At 35.6% G+C, this 20394-nt stretch overlaps 1 protein-coding gene across 2 annotated transcripts in view; it reads left to right on the top strand.

Annotated features, from left to right (window-relative positions):
* The window catches only part of AHCTF1 (AT-hook containing transcription factor 1), a 72072-nt gene that overhangs the window by 5304 nt on the left and 46374 nt on the right, over positions 1-20394 (top strand). For both annotated transcript variants that reach the window (XM_088799118.1, XM_088799119.1), the window contains exons 2-6: positions 5584-5711; positions 9088-9341; positions 11977-12157; positions 14307-14514; positions 16062-16178. In XM_088799118.1, the coding sequence (XP_088655244.1) occupies positions 5591-5711; positions 9088-9341; positions 11977-12157; positions 14307-14514; positions 16062-16178 (881 nt within the window). In that variant the 5' untranslated portion in view covers positions 5584-5590. The remainder of the gene's footprint in view (positions 1-5583; positions 5712-9087; positions 9342-11976; positions 12158-14306; positions 14515-16061; positions 16179-20394) is intronic.

Below are 20394 nucleotides of genomic sequence, written 5' to 3'. Positions count from 1 at the left end.
GCCGGTGAATTCTAGCTGCCTTTGGCTGTGTGATCTCCTCAGCTCAGGGAGATCCTCCAGCTCCATTTGGGTTCCCCCTCTCTGCTCTGTGTCCTGGCCATTCTAGGTACAGTAAACTGGGACAGTCCTAGAAGTCATTTTGTTTTTACTTCCCTCAGGGACCACTGTCCTGTGCTACCTGTTGTCCATTGTCTGAACTCCTTGTTTCATATATTTTGTCCTGTTTTTAAAATGGTGGGTATATCTGGAGTGGAAATCACAATTCTCTTTTAAAATACTGTGACGGTTTGAGTTGGTATTTCCACAACGTAATCTCTGTTTTATATTAAAAATAACAGAAAATACATCCAGCCTAAGAAATAGAACATTTATATTTCATATTCAAAAAGTTGATTATTGTGCATTATTCTTTCAGGTAAACTTTAGAATCACCTTATGAAAATCTTTAAAATTCTGTTGGGGTGATTGATCTTGATTGAATTGCAGTGATTGTGGAACTTTTTTGCTGAATGTCTCTGAACAATACACTGAGAAAAGCTACCACGTGGAATTCTGAAGGGTTTAGCTCTAGAGAAATGACTTTAGTTTTAAGTTAATAGGAAAATGTATTAACTTCAGTTTACCATCACACTGGTCTTATCAAGACCACAGATAGGTATCAGAGAGGAAAATAACATAATATCAATGTGATTGAGGCTCTTGCTAAATTTGTCTAACATTTTCTTTAGTACTAAGATACTTAGGAGGAGACAAATGTGATCATTATGTGCAAATATAATGCTTTCAGGAGGTAAGAGTTTAGCCTCGGGCCATCATATAAATATAGAGGTTTTTGTATTGGAGCCAATAGTCATTACTTTCTATTGACCATATAGCAGAGTAATTACAATCTACTGTCCTTATAGTGTACTTTGGGATTTGTTTTGGATAATAAAAAAGCAAACCTCCACTTTTAATGAGTAGGAAATCTCAAACATACCTTCCAAGTTTTTTGAGTTCGTGGTGACATATATCGTTTTTGAGTTGATCAGAATTTTATGTAGAAAATAGCCTTTGTAGACTTAACAGAAAATTAAAACTCATCTTTTGTTAACTTTTTGAGTGACCCTTTCAAGTTTATTATTTTTTTACATACATTTTTTTGGCAAGGATGGCCTAAGTCCTTGCCAGTTATAGCTTTGGGTAAAGAATACGAATGGCAAGAACAAGTAACGATGTAAAAAGACCATCGGCAGTCTAGTTAGAGATCAGGCGTTTGACAAAGGCAGAATCATTAGGAATAGAAATGACAGACTGGGATGCAGATTTTTTTTTTTTTTTTAAGTGGGCTGTTTTTGGTTACTACTTATATTGCATGATAAGGGGAGGAAAAGGAAAGGGACACCATTTATTCATGTATTTAACCAATATTTTGTTCCACAGTATGGAATTAAAATGATAAAGTAAGGTATGTATTTGTCCTCTAAGAACTTTCAGTCGAGTTGGGGATACAAAGAAGCAGTTACACAGTGTGATTAAGTGCCATATGTGATAGGAGAAGTACCAGGTTCATTAGGAACAAACAGGATAGTTATAACGTAACCCAGACATGGGGAGTGAGGGGAGGGGTAGTCGTCAGGGAAAGTTTCTTGAAGAATCATTGTTTTAGCTCAGTTCTTAAAGTTTCTGGGTAGGTAATGGAATCATTAACTGAAAGACAAAATAAAAGAAAGGGGATAAATTTCTAAGGAGGAGGGAGAAAGATCATTTCATTTTGGAAATACTGATTTGAAGTGCCTTGGTAGTATCCAAACAGAGAGTGGTGAGTGCTGTCTGTCGCTTTGGAAGGAGTTGTGGTGTTGTGTCATGCAATATTTGAAGTTATGGAGTGACAGGCAATATTTGAAGTTATGGAGTGACAGGGATTTCTTTCCCCGTGATCTTGCTGCAGGTGAGTGAGATAGAGGATATAAGTCTTTTGCCTATGGGAGATAAAAGTTCTAGAATTGCCAGGTCAAAAGATTTTTCCATGTACAATGATGAGGTGGCAAATTATCCTCCGAAAAGGCTGTTGGGGTTTATGCTCCCACAATAGTATATATGCACGTGTGTTTCCCTGTACCTTCAACAGTAATTGGCAAAAATGGTATCATGACTTGGCATTTTCTTGATTTTTAGTGAATATTAATGTTGACTTGCACCTTCTTCCCATCCTAAGATTACATAAATACCTCCTGTATTTTCAAAGTTTTATTTTAATTTTGTTTTTTTTTAAATTCTGTCATTGTTACTGATTTTATAAAAATGAAAAACGTTTTTAAAATCCAAGCCATACTGAAAAGCATAAATCACCCCAAATTTGGATCACACAATAGTAAACAGTACTAACATTTTGAGAATATTTCACATATCTCTGTGTGCAGATATATAGAAGAATTCATACAGAGACTAATTTTATGAACTAGAATAAACTGTAAAATGCTAAAATGTTACAGTTGAGTGTAATCACTTGGGAAACCTTATACCTGGTGAAGACTTGTACCTGGGATCACTCTCCTGCCTGGTAGACTCCTCTGGATTTTCATGCCTTTCCCCCAAAAACGTATCACAGCACCCTGGAAGATGGCCCTCTGCTGAGGTCTGTGCTGTGTGTAATGAGAAGCTTCTAGAACTGAAGTTTTCGTAGGAAAACTAGGGTTATCTATTCACTGCTTTAGTTTACTTCTCTCTGAAACATTTTATTCAATTTCTAGATATTAAGGAAGGGATGTGTAGTATGTGTATCGGTAATGTGTGTAACTTCTTTGCTGCACCAGTGTGTAACTGCTGAAAATGAGTAGCGAATTGTACCAATAATGTCAATTGAATAGTCCATATTTCCTCTCTGATTTGAAATATCAAAATGTGTTTTTTATCATCTACTGGATTTTTGTGGCTCTATGTCTAGATTATCTGTTTGATCTGTTTGTCCATTATTAGTCTGTCTCAAATTGTTTTAATTATAATATAATAGTGTGTTTTTACTATCTGATAAAGCAAATTCCACTTCATTCTCTTATTTGGATATTTTTAGTATTTTACTATTTAGAAAACTACTGATAGGTACATTCTTGTGTATATATCTCTTCCTGTACAGTTGACCCTTGAACAACATGAAGGAGTAGGGGCAAATTAAGCTAAAGAAAATGTTATTAAGAACACCATAAGGAGGAAGAAATACATTTACAGTATTTGGTGAAAAAAAATCCACATGTAAGTGGACCCTTGCAGTTCAAACTGTTGTTATTCAAGGGTTAACTGTATATATTTTCAACATGGATACGTAAAAAAGTGTAAATTGAACCACTGTGTCTTTATTCTCTCAGATGATAAAAGGACTATGGATGCTTTATTTAAATCCCATACATTAATCATTATCATTGTTAAGTGGTCTGTAGTTCGGATTTTTCCATTTATTTACAAGTACTTTGACATACAATTCTTTTTGTATCTCAGACCTCCTCTCTGATCACTATTCTACCTGAAGTCTTCTACCTTACAATCCTTTAGAATTCCCTTAAAGGGAAGGGTCTGTTTGTAGTAAACTCAATTTTTGTCTAAAAATGTGCTTCATATTTGTTCTTAAGGATAATTTCAGTGATACATAATTATGTGTTGACTGCTATTTTTGCTTAGAGTTTTGAAGATATTTCAGACTTCTGGCTTCCACTGTTGTTGAACTCATTTCCTTTTATTTATTCTACCTAGGATTCACTGGCCTTCCTGATTACCAAGAATTGGTGTGTCTATAAATATGGGAAATAATCTTTTAGAATATTGCCTCTCTTCCTGTTAGTGTTACATTTGGGGGGGTATTCTGAATAAACATGTTAGGTCTTCTCCCTCTGTTGTCTGTTATTTGTTGAGTGGGCACAAAAGAATATTTGTAAGTTATAAAGAATCATGATGCAGTGAATACCTGTGTACTCACCACCAAAGTTTAGAAGAACTTTACCGTTACCGGAATCCTGTGTGTATTCTTTTCCATTCTAATCCCTTTTCCCTCCTCAAAGGTAACTACTATTGGGAATTTTGTGTTCATTATTTCCTTGTTTTGTTCATGGTTTTGCTACATATGTTTGTATCTTTAGGCAATATTTTGTTTAATTTTAGTCTTTTTAGCTTTATATAAATGTAATCATTCTACATGTATTTTTTGCTACTTTTATTGTTTAATATTATATTCTGAACTTTGCCCATAATGTTGCATGTAGCTGCAATGTTCTCATTGCCCCATTATTTCCCATTGAGTTCTAAATTTTACTTATTTCATTTTTCAGTATAGAAGTTCTATTTTTTCAAATCTGCTTGACCATTTTTCATTTTAATTTTTAAAGTTTCTTCCTCATTAGCAAGCTAAATCTTTGATTTCTTTAAGCATATTAAACTTCCTTGTTTTCTATTTTCTGATCATTTCGATATCTGAAGTCTTTGATAGACTGATTCTGCTGTCTGTTGATCATGATATCCTTGTTACATTTTGTTATTTTGACTGAGCTCACTTTCTTTGAACTTCCATCTTTTAGAACTCTGAGATTCCCAAGAATATACGGTGGTTTCTGTGGGTTGCTTGGAGTATTACCAACTTGAGAATACTTACTAATTAATTCTTCACCTGAGTATTTTCAGGTAATATAGTTTAGATTCCAGCCATTCATTTTGTGTGAAGGAAAATTTTCTTTTTTCGAGTAGAGTCTTACAGCCAAGGTCAAAACAGGCAGCTTTACTGCTCCCTTTCCTGCACAGTGGGTTTTTCTCTCATCTACCTTTATGCTGATGACACAGCCTTGTGGAGTTCAGTGGGTTGGTGGGGTGGGGAGGCTCTTCTTAGCTTTCATTGGCTCTGTTAGTACTAAGCTTTATCTTCTGTCTCTGGAGACTTCAGAGTACTGAAAACAAGATCAGGGTCACCAGGACTGGATTTGTTCACTAGCCCTCAGGGCCCAAGCCCGTTTGTCTAAATTCCTGCTGTTTCTTCACTTTTGGCTTTGCCAACTCAGTATCATTCAAAAAAATACATTTATGTTTTAACAATCATTTTTAATTGATTATAATGAGAGGGTCATTCAGGGAGTCTAGTCTTCTATATGTTGGAAATGAAAGGTAATTTTAGATTTTCTTCTACCTAGTTAAAGATTTGTGCCACACTTAATTCCTGAGGTTGCTGTGGATTTGGACATTTTTCATGGACTTTCTCCCTTTTTACTGTAGCAATAATTTTTCTACACTATATCATTTTTTTGTTTGTTTGTGAAGTGGAACTGTTGTTTGAGAGTTTGTGAGGCAGTAAGATTAACTGCATCGAACCAGTTTTCAAAGAATCTAGGTAATCATGTATATCCTTACAATATCTAGTTTAGTGAAACTTTCCTAAGGCTGTTTGGAAAATGTTTTCCTAGGAGAAAATATCTCCGGTCCAGAAGCACATAATATGTATTTTTTATAATCAGATTTTAGTTTATTTTTACGTGGTGGCTTTTTCTTTTTTTCTTCTGGTTAGAGATAATCAAGTTCATTATAGTAGAAATCTATCATAATAATGTTGTCTTTTAAAAATATTTTCAGGGGAAGTATGCACGACTTAACAGCCCAAGTGACTAGTGGTCTCCTGCAGTTCCCAGAGGTAACTGTGGAAGCCCTCGGAGAAGACGAAATATCAATAGAGTCTGTGCTTCGTGGAAAGTTTGCTGCAGGTAAAATCATGTTGCTGGAAATTTACTAATTTGACTGATTTGTAAGGTAAATAATAACATCTATTGCAATTTCTTTAATGTGAATGGGCAATAACGCAGAACCTGGTTAGAGCGGTCATGTGTATATCCTGGGGGTGCCAAAAAAATGTATACACATTTTAAGAGCTGTTATCTATGTATTACTTTTCCAAGTTGAATTGAATTATGGTAGCAATGTGTAGTATGATGTTCGCTCAAAAGATGGCGTTAATCAAATGAATGCTAGTGTCACCATGCGACAGGCAGGACAAAGAAAATGGTGGAAGCATGGATGTCGTTTGAGGAACGTAACACCATTTTAAAGTGGTATTTGAAATTCGAGAACGTTCTCCTGACTTAACACCCCTTGACTTCTACCTATGGGGACCTTAAAGGACGTGGTGTACCGTAGAACACCGGCTACACTACGGTACTGCAGAAAGAAATTGACACAGCATGTGCAGCAGTACAAGCGGACACTGGTCAACGTAGCTCAAGCAGTAGTTCGCCATAATCAGAAGTGTCTGGACGCTGATGGGAACCACTTGGAGCACCTCTTGTAACTACAGAAATCAATTGTGACTTGCATTCATCTTTTGTTGTTGGTATATATTGAGTATTACAATTTTAATACAGTTCCTTTTCTTAAAATATGTATACATTTTTTGGCATTGTGTGTGTGTGTGTGTGTGTGTATACACATGCATATATATATATATACACACAGACACATATATATATACACATATATACATACACTTTAGAACACATTTTCACTGACTCTTTGAGAGGTATAGTTCATTTTTCCTTATTAAAAATACCATATGTTTTATATATTTTAGTATTGAGTACATTTAGAAAGTAGAAATAATACACAGCTGGTTTTTCTTTATAATCAGTAAGTTTTGGTCAGTTTGGATTAGAACCTAAACAGTCTTACGAATAGAAAAATTCTGACATTAGGGCCCTGGGCAATACAAAATATTCAGAAAGTCTTATCTTTATTAATTCCATTAATCTGAACAAGATCTCAATATATAGTTTAAATTATATAATACAGCAGAAAACCATACCAAAGAAGCCGTTTGATTATGGTTTTCAATCTAGTGAAAGATGTTGCAGAAGATTTTCCCGAAAGTGAATTTTACAGCCATCCATACTAGCAGAAAGATAGCAAAACATATATTATATATATATATATATATATATATATATATATATCAGTCATTTATCTATTTACAGTGTTATTCTCTTGAATATTAAAAGTAGTGGGGCCAGCGTGGTGGCTCAGGTGGTTAGAGCTCCGTGCTCCTAACTCCAAAGGCTGCCAGTTTGATTCCCACATGGGCCAGTGGACTCTCAACCACAAGGTTGCCAGTTCGACTCCTGCAAGGCCCCTGCAGCTAAGATTGAACACGGCACCTTGAGCTGAGCTGCCACTGAGCTCCCAGATGGCTCAGTTGGTTGGAGCACATCCTCTCAACCACAAGGTTGCTCGTTCGACTCCCTCAAGGGATGGTGGGCAACTAACAACGGCAACTGGACCTGGAGCTGAACTGCGCCCTCTACAATTACGATTGAAAGGATAGCAACTTAACTTGGAAAAAATCCTGGAAGTAAACACTGTTCCCCAATAAAGTCCTGTTCCCCTTCCCTGATTAACAAAAAAAAATCTTAAAAAAAAATAATAGTAATAAAGTAGTAACTTACCGTATATGCCAGGCGCAGTAACAATTTTTCATTGGATAAGTATTAGACTTTTTTCAGTAGTCACTGTTGTATGCATCTGAGAATCAAATAGGTAATTTCATCTTAGTTACACAGATAGCAAGTTACAAAAATGAGCTTTGAACCCATGCATTCTGGGTACCCACTGTGCCATGCTGTTTCTTTATATAGCCTTCTCTCAGCTGTAATCTCATATTCAGCTGTCTACTTAGATGTGTGAGAGACATCACAAATTTAATAGTAAAAGTTAAACCACCATCCATCCACTCCTCAAAGGAAAATTCAGGGTCTCTTTTTGATTTTTCTGTTTTACTCACCTCCCTGTATGTCGTTCATCAGCAAACAGATCCTTTGAGTTCTGCCTCTAAGATGAATCTCGAGTCAATCCACGTTTCCCTATTAATGGCCACCAAGCTTAAGTGTCATCTCCCTATGTCTCCTCTGTGCGTTCCCCTTATTGTCCATTCTCTGCTTAGCAGCTGGAGTGACATTTAAAAACATAAATCAGATTGTCACTGTCCTGCTTGATACCCTCCAGTTACTTTACATTGCATGCGGACTAAAACCCAAACAACTAGTACGGGGCCAAAAAGCTTCTGAAATTTCCTGTTGTTATGCTAGTTATGCCTTGTCTTCTCAGGTAGTTTTTGAACTCTTCAGGGATAGAATCATGTGTTACTTTTTTTTTTTAATTTATTGGGGTGACAATTGTTAGTAAAATTACATAGATTTCAGGTGCACAATTCTGTATTACATCATCTATAAATCCCATTGTGTGTTCACCACCCAGAGTCAGTTCTCCTTCCATCACCATGTATTTGATCCCCCTTACCCTCATCTCCAACCCCCCACCCCCCATGTGTTACATTTTCTAATTCCCATAGCACCCATGGGTATAGGTATAGTTAAAGGTATAATGACATATGGGTGTATATATATGTATAGGTGTAGTTTAAGGTATAATGTAGTTAAAGTATAAGCTTTGGAGTTAGATTTGAGATCTACTTCTGGCTCTGATACCCTGTTTCCCCGAAAATAAGACCTTGCGGAGCAATCAGCTCTAATGCGTCTTTTGGAGCAAAAGTTAATATAAGACCCAGTATTATTATGTTTTATTTTTGTTTTAGATAATATTATATTATACTATACTTATATTGTATTAATTATATTACATTATATTATTTAAGACCCGATCTTATAGTACAATAAGACCGGGTCTTATATTACCTTTTGCTCCAAAAGACGCGTTAGAGCTGACTGCCAGTCTAGGTCTTATTTTCGGGGAAACATGGTATTTGTAGCTGTGCGGCTTTGGGTGAGTTGTTTAGCTGTATGAAAGGTTAGCTGCCTTATCTCAGTGTTGAGGTATGACAACGAGTAAATGAGATAATGTATTTAATCACATAGCAAGGTACCTTTATGGAATGGTCACTTTATTATTAGTTCAACTTATTTGACTAATTTGAGGACCACTCTGTTTTATAAAATGGTTAGATTTCAATTTGGAGATAATATGTGAAGTTTTATATAATGAGCTATATAGTATATATGTAAAAGCTACCTGCTATTTAGTTTTGTGTATACATACAATGTTAAAATAAGCAACATTTTTGCTTTTATTTTCTTCCAGGGAAAAATGGACTTGCTTGCTTGGCTTGTGGTCCACAACTTGAAGTAGTAAACTCTCTAACAGGAGAGCGGTTGTCAGCATATAGATTCAGTGGAGTGAATGGGCAGCCACCTGTAGTCCTAGCTGTGAAAGAATTCTCTTGGCAGAAGAGAACTGGATTGTTAATTGGATTGGAAGAAGCAGAAGGGAGCGTTCTCTGTCTTTATGACCTTGGTATATCAAGAGTGGTTAAAGCAGTTGTTCTTCCTGGAAGGGTAGGTACTGCTTAAGATAAGTGGACATTCTGCTGTCAAAACTGAATCCCTACTGGTTATACAAGTGTGTTCACTTTGTGAAAAATCATTGAGCTATACACTTATAATTAGATCATTTTTATGGAAATGTATTATTTTTCATTAAAAAGTTCAAAGTAAAAAAGGTTAAAAATGTTATATTATGAAAGGAACTTAAAATTTGAAATATAACTTTCTTATTCTTGGTTAGAAAATTACAAACTAAATTATAGTGATGACATGTTGTATTCTAATATCCTTTTGTATGAAAAGCACCATCTGAATCTTGTTCTTACCTCTAGTTGTGTTTTATGAGGACGCTGAAAGTATAAAACTATTCATTGCTATGGCATATTTTTCTCTCTTCTCTGTTTTTTCTCTTTTACTTTGAGACTATCATTGACCCTTGAACAATATGGGGGTTGGGGGTGCTGACACCCTTCCCACCCCTGTGCATTTGGAAATCTGCAGATAATTTTTTGGGGGGCATGTAATTTTTGACTTCTCAAAAATTTAACTGCTAACAGCTTACTGTTGATGAAAGCCTTACCGATAATACAAACAGTTGATTAACACATATTTTGTGTGTTTTATGTATTACATACTGTATTCTTACAATAAAGTGAGCTAGAGGAAATAAATGTTACTAAGAAAATCCTAAGGAAGACAATACATTTACAATACGGTATGTATTTATTGAAAAAAATCCACACATAAGCAGATCTATGCAGTTCAAACCCACGTTGTTCAAGGGTCAACTTATATAGCCTTGGAGCAATATGGAAAACATGTCTTCATTATTGTTTAAGATTTGAATAATATGTTTAAATAGCAGATGCATTTGTAATCACTATCTATTCTAATATATGTATGCCTTCCATATGCCAGACATGTTATCCAGTAGTAAATATAGAAGTACTTTGAATTCGGTTGTTTCTTCAGCAGGTTCATTGCTGTTCTTCCATGCTTGGTGAGAAAATGTATACACTTACAAATACATATATGCACGTTCACACACACACAAATATAAAATCATGGAAGAGTAGGATTTTTTCTATATATGGTATGAAAAAGTATGCACTTAGATATACATAAAAATGTATGTATGTATGTATAAAATGTATATAGTTCTAGAATAGAAATTTAAAATTAAAAGGGAGCTTAATGACAAAATAATACATTTTTACAGTTGAGGAAACTGACCCAGTGGGTTAATGTGGGGATCTGAAGTAATTTATAGCTTGCTCTCTTAATATGTACTCGCCAGTGGCAATGACTTTAAAGGCAGAATTAATTTAGCAATATATTGAGTGCTTACTATAAATCCAGCTATGTGCTAGAGTTTGAGAATTGTTTAATTGAACTTGGTCCATGCTATCAAAAAGCTTGTAGTCTAGTAGGAGAAGACAGGTAACAAGATTACAGCATAAATATAGTAAGTACTTTCATAAGTTGAAGCATTTTAATTTGGCAAACACCTGGATAATTTTTACTCAAAAAGGTTGCACATTTCAGGCAAAGGGACTGGCATGTAAAAAGTTACAGTGTATGGAACATTTGGAAAACTAGGCTTATTTAGAACAGTTGTGGGGGGCAGGGGGAGTAGGAAGTGGGAGCCAGAAATGGTGAGGCTTGAGATTGTGAATGGCCTTGTTTGCAATTAAAAGCCTTTAATTGCATGGTGAAGACTTTTTAGGTTTAGAGTGTAAAAAGCTAGATTAAGGTAGTTAGATAAATAATGATGATCTAAACCAAGGAAATGACAGTAGAAACTGAGAGGGGGGGGACAGCTTCAATATGTATTCAGGAGGTGCCATGGACAGGACTTGTTGATCAGTTAGGTAAGAGTACTTGAGAAGGGACTTCTCTATGTTCTGATTGCCCACTTGGGTGGATGGCTGGTATCACACGGAAGAGGGAATATAGGAGAAGAAAGAGATGGGGAGGGTAGTGATAGATCACTTTAAAAGGAGTTCAGTTAACTAGTTGTTTTTTGACTAAGACACACTATATCCTCTTAAATTTGTTTGCTTTTAACTGTCTTATTTTAAAATTAAGGTAGCATTATCATTTACTTCACATAGTGTTGGAATGATTTATTTTTACTGTTTCTTAAGGGAAGAGGCTATATAATCAGAGTAGCTGGTTAAGAGCTTTAAAGTGAGAAAAATCTAGGTTTGAGTTTTGTACCTAATGATTATGTGACTTGAATAATTCAGCTAAACTTTCTAAGCCTCTGGGTATGTCATCTTTAAACAAGAATAATTACATAAAGTCCAATATCAAAAGATTATTGTTAACATTAAATGAACCAATTAGCACACTGCCTGGCTTACATTAAACTCTCAATAAACATCAATTATTATTCCAACTGCGTGATTTTTTTATATATTGAAATAATGCTGTAATTCCTATATTGGACGATTTTTATTATGTAATTCAGATTCACAAGTGTCAAATATGGATTTAGGATTTATATTAGAAAATGTTTAAATCTGTTATACCTAATAACCTGCTTTAACCTCAAAATTTATGTTTTTAATTGTTTTAATGTTAAAATTTATGTTTTTAATTTTCTCATTTGTATAAGAAACAAATCATATATTCTACTTTCTAGGTAACAGCTGTTGAACCTATAATTAATCATGGAGGAGCCAGTGCAAGCACTCAGCATTTACACCCGAGTCTGAGATGGCTTTTTGGTGTGGCGGCTGTGGTAACTGATGTTGGACAGATCCTGCTTATTGACCTGTGTCTGGATGACTTGTCATGCAGTCAGAATGAAGTAGAAGCATCAGGTAGTTTAGTCATTCTCTGCTCGAAACCAAAACTTGAGCACCTGAATATTCTGATGCAAGGGATTGGTTTTTAAAAATCGTACAAAAATTTTACATAGAAACTTCTTTCTGTTTCTTTGTTTCTTTTATTGTTTGGGTTTATTGCTTTATTGTTTTGGGCACTGTGGATATTTTTGCATGTTAGCCTATTTTATTAAGTGTTCATATACTAAAGTAGGCCTTGAAAGAGGTAGGAATATTGATTTATTTGTTTTCAGATATATATTTGCATAATATCTATTATGTAAGTGCCAGAAGAAGGGCTAACGGTATAAAATTTTGATCGTTATCCGACAATATGAAATTACCCATCTGTGTAGGATCTGCCCTTCTGTTTTGGCATGTTATGTTCCTATGGTAAGAACCAAACAGAAATAAAGTAATTTATTAGGAAATAGCAGAGTAATTGAAAGTTTTTCCTTATAAAATAACATTCCAAAATAGAACTAATGCTACTCAAATTAAAAAAAAAAGTAAAGACAATTTTTCCCATTTAATACTACTAATGCTTATATTTATAAATTTATTCTTTATCAAGAGCTTTCAGTTTTTTGTTTTTTAATTTATGGGACTCGTATTTGATTGGCTTATATAGGGAGAGCTAACTTAAAAACTTTTTAAAAATGTATGTATTACTTATAAAGTTTCAGGAAAGAAACATTTCTCTTTGAGGACCTTGATTTTTAAAGCAGTCCTGTAATATTGCATATCTGCTCAATTATGGATCAACTAAGGAATAGATATTGTCAGTAAATAATAAAACTGATTAAAGCTACAGTGGTGAACATTATATTGGACCAGAAATTGATTGAGGATCAATTTCTATAAATACTATTTTGCAATTTTTCCAAACTTAATTGTATTTCTTATACATCCTGCCATATCAGTACATATGGAGACTACCTATTCTCTTGAATAAGTTTACAATATTCCATTGTATGAACTGTTTATTTTGGCAAAATTTAATCACTTACTATTCTCTGAAAAAATAATCAGAAGCAGAAAGATAACTGTTCAGGTGCAATGTGATACGATTTTTTTCCCCTTCATAACATAATAGCATTGAATCTGCCTTTCATGAAGTTGTATCAATATACAGGCCTGAATATTTTTCTTTGTTATTGAAGATTTTTGACATCTTCAAGTAGATAAAAGAAGATAAGAATTCCCACATACCCATTGCCTAAATTCAATTAGTTCTCAGGTTTTACCTTATGTGCACCTATTTTCTTTCATTTCCTTTTTCCCCCTTTCCCTCTTCATTAATTTAAAGCAATTAATGGTTATTTTTACTACAGAATCATTATGTCATTACCACTCCTAACAACATTAATACTAATTCCTTGGTATAGTTTAATAATCAAATTGCTGTGATTGTCTCTAAAGCACCTTTTTGCTATAGAGGTTTTATATACTTAATGTGTTTCATTCATTTATTTTCATTATTGTTTTTTGATGCTTAAAATGTTCTGTTTTTGCTAATAAGAGCTCCTTCATGTAGTCTGACAAATTCCCTTTAAATTTTGACAGCTTCCTAGAGTTCTGACACAAGATGTGTCTGGCTCATCTTACATATTTTCTGCCCCAAAGCTAAAGCCAGGCATTTCTCCAAGGGGAATATTTAGGTTGTTAATTCTAAATTTGAATAAAGAAACCATCAGCTTTATATATGATTGTTAAGGAATTGTTTAATTCTTTTTAAAAGAGTCTACTTTAAATAAAAATTTTAAAAAGTCTACTTTAGATATTTGATATACACTGAGATTTTTTTTTTTTTAATTACATAAGGTTTTTTTTTGTTTTGTTTTGGTTTTGGTTTTTTTTAAGGAAAGCACAGCTCACAGTGGCCCATGCTAGGATCGAACCGGCAACCTTGGTGTTATTAGCACCATGGTCTAACTGAGCTAAGCAGATACCCCTACATAACGTATTTTGAAAATTAAGCATTTAATTACATAAGGTTGGCTATTTTTATACTTTAGCATACTTTATCACTGATCTTATTTTGATTGACCCCAGTAGTCTTCAGTTATGGCTTGAATAATGGGTGAAACATTTGCTTTTATGTGGTTCTTAGTTTGTTAATTCCCCCCCCCCCCTTTTTTTAAAGACCTTGAAGTCATCACTGGCATCCCAGCTGAAGTACCACACATCAGAGAAAGTGTGATGGAAAAAGGGCGCCATCTGTGTTTCCAATTAATAAGCCCATCTGGAATAGCTGTTTCGACCCTTAGTTACATAAACAGGACAAATCAGCTTGCTGTAGGTTTTTCTGATGGCTATCTAGCACTGTGGAATATGAAAAGCATGAAAAGAGAGTAAGTATAACTTTTTTCTCTTGTTTGAATATTGGTAGTTTCTTTCTGAATATAACTTGTACTCAATTATTAATATTTAAAAATTAGCTTGGGGAGAAAAGGGTAGGATAGATTAATGATTGAATGAATGACTGAGTATGAATAATTTTTCATTGCATTAAATCATGACTTGATATAATAAGGAATGACTTAACACATGAATTTAGGTTGATTGTTTAGTGTATTTTTAGAAGGCATTTCAGTTATTGCATTCGGTTTGCTACTAAAGCATGACTCTAAAGATAAACTACATATTTGTATAGTTGAATTCTTTCAGAAATACTTTTCTTCATAACCATATGTGTCAATATATATGAAGTAGTACTCAGTTGACAGAAAAATAAAGGCTTTTTAAAAATCAAAGTTTATAAAATACTGTTTTGAAGTTTTTATGCTGTGAAAACCTTCCCTTAACTATAATTACATTGATACTTTTTATTAATATCTATGGTGTTAAAATTGCTGAGGAATTAACCCTTTATTGAGGAATTAACCCCGTTTTTGAGGGAGGTAGCAAATAGGCATTCTAGATTATTAATTTAATCTCTATTAAGACTTAAGTAGATTCCTATTTGTCTCTATTAAGGTGTCATATTTCTTTATTTTTTTCATGGTATATTAGATTTGTATCTTCAGTGATTTATCTTGCAGATGAGTCAACAAAATAGTCACTCTTCCAACTTTCTACTCAGTCTCGCCAACAAATTGGTACATACTTGTTTGAGTTTAGTAATAAGTGTTTGCCAAGTTTAAAGTGAAGGAAAAAGAGACATGGAAAATAACAAGAAGAGTCCCTCCTCTCAAACCAGGCCGATTCTTACTGTTGGTTTGTTTGATAATATTAGAGTGTTACAAGCCCCTTAGGTAAACTCTGACTATCCTTGCACTTTCTCAGAGTCAAATTTTTCTGCAAAGTACCAGTGATGAAGGGTCAGTAGCTAGTCGCTCCCTATGGGAAGTCCATCTCAACTCTCTTTGCTGAAACCCGTTTACGCGCTCTTACCTTTGAATTTCTTCTAAGGGGGTACCTGGAAAACCTGACTTCTACTGTGTTTTTTCCTAGCACTATCATCTTTTCGCTAATTATGCTTTTTAAGAGGTTTATGGGAACTCTTTGGATTCTAAAGCATTCTGTCATAGTAATGAGGAAACTGACTTTCTAAAACCCAAGCAGCTAAAATGTAGTATTGGCACTATTTTATCTCTAGGGTACCTCTTACTGGGGAGTAGTACAGAGTGGTGTCAATATATTACTGGAAGGACTAGTTCACACATACGTATATACCTGTACATTAGTTATTTCAACCCTTCCCACTTCTCCCTGGAGGATGGGTGCCATGCGTATAGTCTTGATGTTTTATATCTTGTATCCAGTGTATTTTTGAAGGTAAGACTATTGTGTGAACAGTAGTTTGCTCTAACTCAGATTCTTACATTGATGCGTCTTCCTTTTTCGTGAAGTTTTAACTTAAAAGTATAAAGTGTACTAATTTTTATGCCTGTTTTAGATACTTCACACAATTGGAAGGTGGAAGAGTTCCTGTATATGCTGTTACTTTTCAAGAACCTGAAAATGACCCTCGTAATTGCTGTTATTTGTGGGCTGTTCAATCTACACAAGATAGGTAAGTGTGATACATGTGGTTTTAAAAAATATTTGTCAAAAATGGAGCAGCAGTTAATTTCTTTTGGAAAGCTTTATACTATGTTGTCTTTTTTAGTGAAAACAACATAATTCAGTGAATTAAGTTAAATATCAGTGAGACGAAATTGTGCTTTCTTGACTTGTTTCAAAGTTATTTCAAAGAATAAGCCAATACAGATGAGTAGGCAACCTCTTACTACCTTAGGCAATTTTTATGACCTTCTATGTTCTCTTATAAGAACATCTTTTCTCTTTTATAATCTTATTCCTTTTTTTCCTATTTGTTTTGTATGCCTCTTTTATTTTTATTTATCCCCACTCTGTTTTTTAGTCCTTCTGCTTGCCTTTGGCAGTATATTTTTAGGATTAATTTGGTTACTTTTTCCCTGTGTCATAAGCTCTAATTTTGCTCCAATTACAACTAGTGAGAAATCTTTCTTTTCAGTTTAGTTTCTAACTGATTAGGCTTGTTCGTTTCTAGTGTGAGAACAGTGTAACAATTGATTTTCTTTTATTTTTCTGTGGTATTTAGTTATTTCTTTGATGATCAATGAAATAGTTAAAGTTGTGCTATAAATGTCATGATCTTGATAACTCATTGCTCCCAGTACTTTCTCTTCCCAAGTCCCATCCTACCTTAGATTTTAAGTACGTGAATTTTGGTCAGTTTGGGTTTTTGTGTTAGACGTTCCCACTTTGAATCTTTGTCTTAGCTCACACTAATAAATCAATGAACAAATAATTTGCTGCTTTTGATATTTGTCAGTCCTGGAGAAAAAATGAAATAAAAATATAGAGACAGCTATTGGGATACCCCTCATTGAGTCAAATCCATATTTCCATCCATTTGAGTGTAATGTGGGCCAGCAGCATTGAAGAATGTGCCTTGTGAAGGCTGTGTGTGGTAGGGAATGACGGGGCATTTTTTATCTAAACAATTTTTGTATTGCACTTATTTTTCCTTCCAATACTGTAACTTGTGATGACAGATTCAATACATTTATTATTCTCTGTGTGGATATTTTTTCTTTCGCTTTTTCTAATGTCTAGAGGGGGTTCCCTTTTAAAACTATTTTATAAGTGATGCTCACTCTGTCCTTATAATCGTAAAGCTATCTGAACTTTCTCTGCTCCTGATTTTTTCTAAAATCCTTGTGAACTATATACACTTACCTTGTTTTATTTATTTATTTTTAAAGTAGTTTTCAAAACTACATACGCATTCTAAGCACAAATGAATCACAGTTTAAAATAAGGGCAGATTGCCAGTCAAGATGGCGGAGTAGGTAAACGCTGTGCTTACCTCCTCCCAGGACCACATCAAAATTACAAGTAAACTATAGAACAATCATTACTGAGAATTGCCTGAAGTCTAGCTGACTTGAAGCCCTACAACTAAGGACGTAAGAAGAAGCCACCTGGAGACTTTTAGGAGGGGCAGAAACGCAAAATAGGCTGGTCCAACACTCATGCTTGACCATTAAAAATCAGGAGGGCTATCTCAGCTGCAGAGGTCCCTCCTGGAGGAGTGAGGGGTCCCAGCCCCACACTAGGCTCCCCAACCCAGGGTTCCATTGCTGGGGAGAAAAGTCCCCCATAACTTCAGGCTGTGAAAACCAGCAGAGATTGTGGCTGAGAGAATAGGGCAGCTGCAATCCCAGGCACTCCCCTTAAAGGGCCCGCATACAGAGTCACTCACTGATGGACTCACTCGCTCTGAGCACTGGGGCAGCAGCTCGAAAGGCACCAGGGACATACAGGGAGGAATTGAATTGTCTGGCTTCAGGACAAGGGCTGGAGGAGCAGCTCTCTTTTGTAAGGAGGAGCTGGCAGAAGCCGTTGTTCCTTTGTTGAGCCCTCCCCGTTCCTGGCAAGCAGATGCAGGTGCCCACCATATCTGAGTCTCCATCAACCTGGCCAACACCATTCCTTTGGCTTGCCCTGGTGATTCCCTGAGACCCCGCCCATCCAACCTTCAGGCCCACCCAAGCCACTTCCAGCGGTTTTTCCATACGAATAGTTAGTTGGTCTTGGGTCATGCATCAGACTTTTCTAAACTTTCAAAGGTTCACAAAACCCAAACAAGCAACATCTGGCTTCGGCGTGTCCCATACATCTGGCTGAGCAAGCCTAAGCCCAGCACTAGTGACAGCCGGTCTCCGTTCACGGCTTGGTTTCTTCAGGTACCTCCAAGCCCAACACAGGTGGCAGCCATCTATGGGTTGCTTTGCAGTGGATCCCCTCCCAGGAGGCCCTGGGGCTGGCACTCCTAGTGGCCAGCTTCAGACTAAGCTGGAGTATCTCCCAGCCGCCTCCAAGGAGGACACACCCGAAGGGCAGACTAGGTAGGCACCAGAATCCTGCTAAAGTGAATCCTGCTCTATAGACTCAGCCCCTGCACAACAGTTCCCCCATGGCCAGTCCTCATAACCAGTCAGCCCAAGGATGAATCCCGCCCATTAACGTGCAAACAGCAACCAAGACTACAGCACGGGGACACACACAATCTACACAGCTGGAACATTTGGCTCAGGTGAACAAGGGAGACTGCACCACTGAGTCCCACAGTACACCTACTACATAAGGCCACTCTACTAAGACCAGGAGACATAGTAGCTCTACATAGGCAGCCAAAATGAGGAGACGAAGAACTATGTCCCAAATGAAAGAACAGAACAAAGCTTCAGAAAAAAAAACAAAAAACAGAAAATGGAGACAAGCAATCTACCAGATGCAGAATTCAAAACACTGCTTATAAGCACGCTCAGTGATCTCAGTGAGAACTCAACAAAGAGATAGGAAACATAAAAATGGAGATAGAAAACAAAAACAACCAGTCAGAAGTAAAGAATACAATAACTGAAATGAAGAATACGTTAGAGGGAATCAGCAGTACATGAGATGAAGCAGAGAATCGAATCAGGGATTTAAAAGATGAGGTAGCAGAAAACACCCAATCAGAACAGCAAAAAGAAAAAATAATCCAAAATAATGAGGATAGTTGAAGGGGCCTCTGGGACAACATCAAGTGTACCAACATTTGCATCAGGGGTACCAGAAGAAGAAAGATAGCAAGGGATTGAAAACCTATTTGAAGAAGTAATAGCAGAAACTTCCCTAACCTGGCGAAGGAAATAAATATGCAAGCCCAGGAAATACAGAATCCCAAACAGGATGAGCCCAGAGGCCCCATACCAAGACACATCATATCTTAAAAGTATTATGTTGGTGTAAAGGTAATTGCGGTTTAAAAAGTTAAATCAATTGCAAAAACCACAATTATTTTTGCACCAACCTAATAGCAAAAGAAAGGCAGTTAGTTACCTACAAGGGAGCTCCCACAAGACTGCCCGCTGATTTCTCAACAGAAACTTTGCAGGTCAGAAGGGATTGGCAGGAAATATTAAAAGTGATGAAAAGCAAGGACCTACAACCAAGATTACTCTACCCAGCAAAGCTATCATTTAGAATAGAAGGAAAGATAAAGGGCTTCTCAGACAAGAAAAAGCTAAAGGAGTTTATCACCATCAAAGCAGTATTACAAGAAATGTTAGAGAGACTTCTGTAAGATTTGGGAAAACAAGATAAAAATATGAATAATAAAATGGCAATAACTACATATCAATAATTAAATGGATTAAATGCTCTGATCAAAATAGGGTGGCTGAATGAATAAGAAAACAAGACCCTTATATATGCTGCCTACAAGAGACCAGATCAAATGAAACTAAAGGGATGGAAAAAGATACTTCATGAAAAAAAAAAAGCTCGGGTAGCAATGCTTATACCAGACAAAATAGAGTGCCAAAAAAAGTATACACATTTTAAGGAAGGACGAAAACTATTAAAATTATAATATCCAATATGTACTGATAACAAAAGATGAATACAAGTCACATTTGAGCAATTACAAGAGTTGCTCAAAGTGGTTAACCGTCAGTGTCCAGACACTTCTGATTATGACAAACTACTAAGTAATACATAGATAAAATCTCGTAAAATGTGTATACATTTTTTTGGCACCCCTGGTAGACTTTAAAACGAAGGCTATAACAAGAAACAAAGAAGGACCGAGTAATCCCACTTAGTATTTATCGGAAGAAATCCAAAACACTACTCAAGGGGACATGTGCATCTATATGTTCATTGCCGCATTATTTACAATGGCCAAGATGTGGAGGCAACCTGGGTGTCCG

Source organism: Rhinolophus sinicus, chromosome 6 (assembly GCF_057876585.1).
Source record: "Rhinolophus sinicus isolate RSI-liver-muscle chromosome 6, RSI-T2T, whole genome shotgun sequence".
Taxonomy (NCBI): Eukaryota; Metazoa; Chordata; class Mammalia; order Chiroptera; family Rhinolophidae; genus Rhinolophus; species Rhinolophus sinicus.
This window is presented reverse-complemented; position numbering and strand designations above follow the sequence as displayed.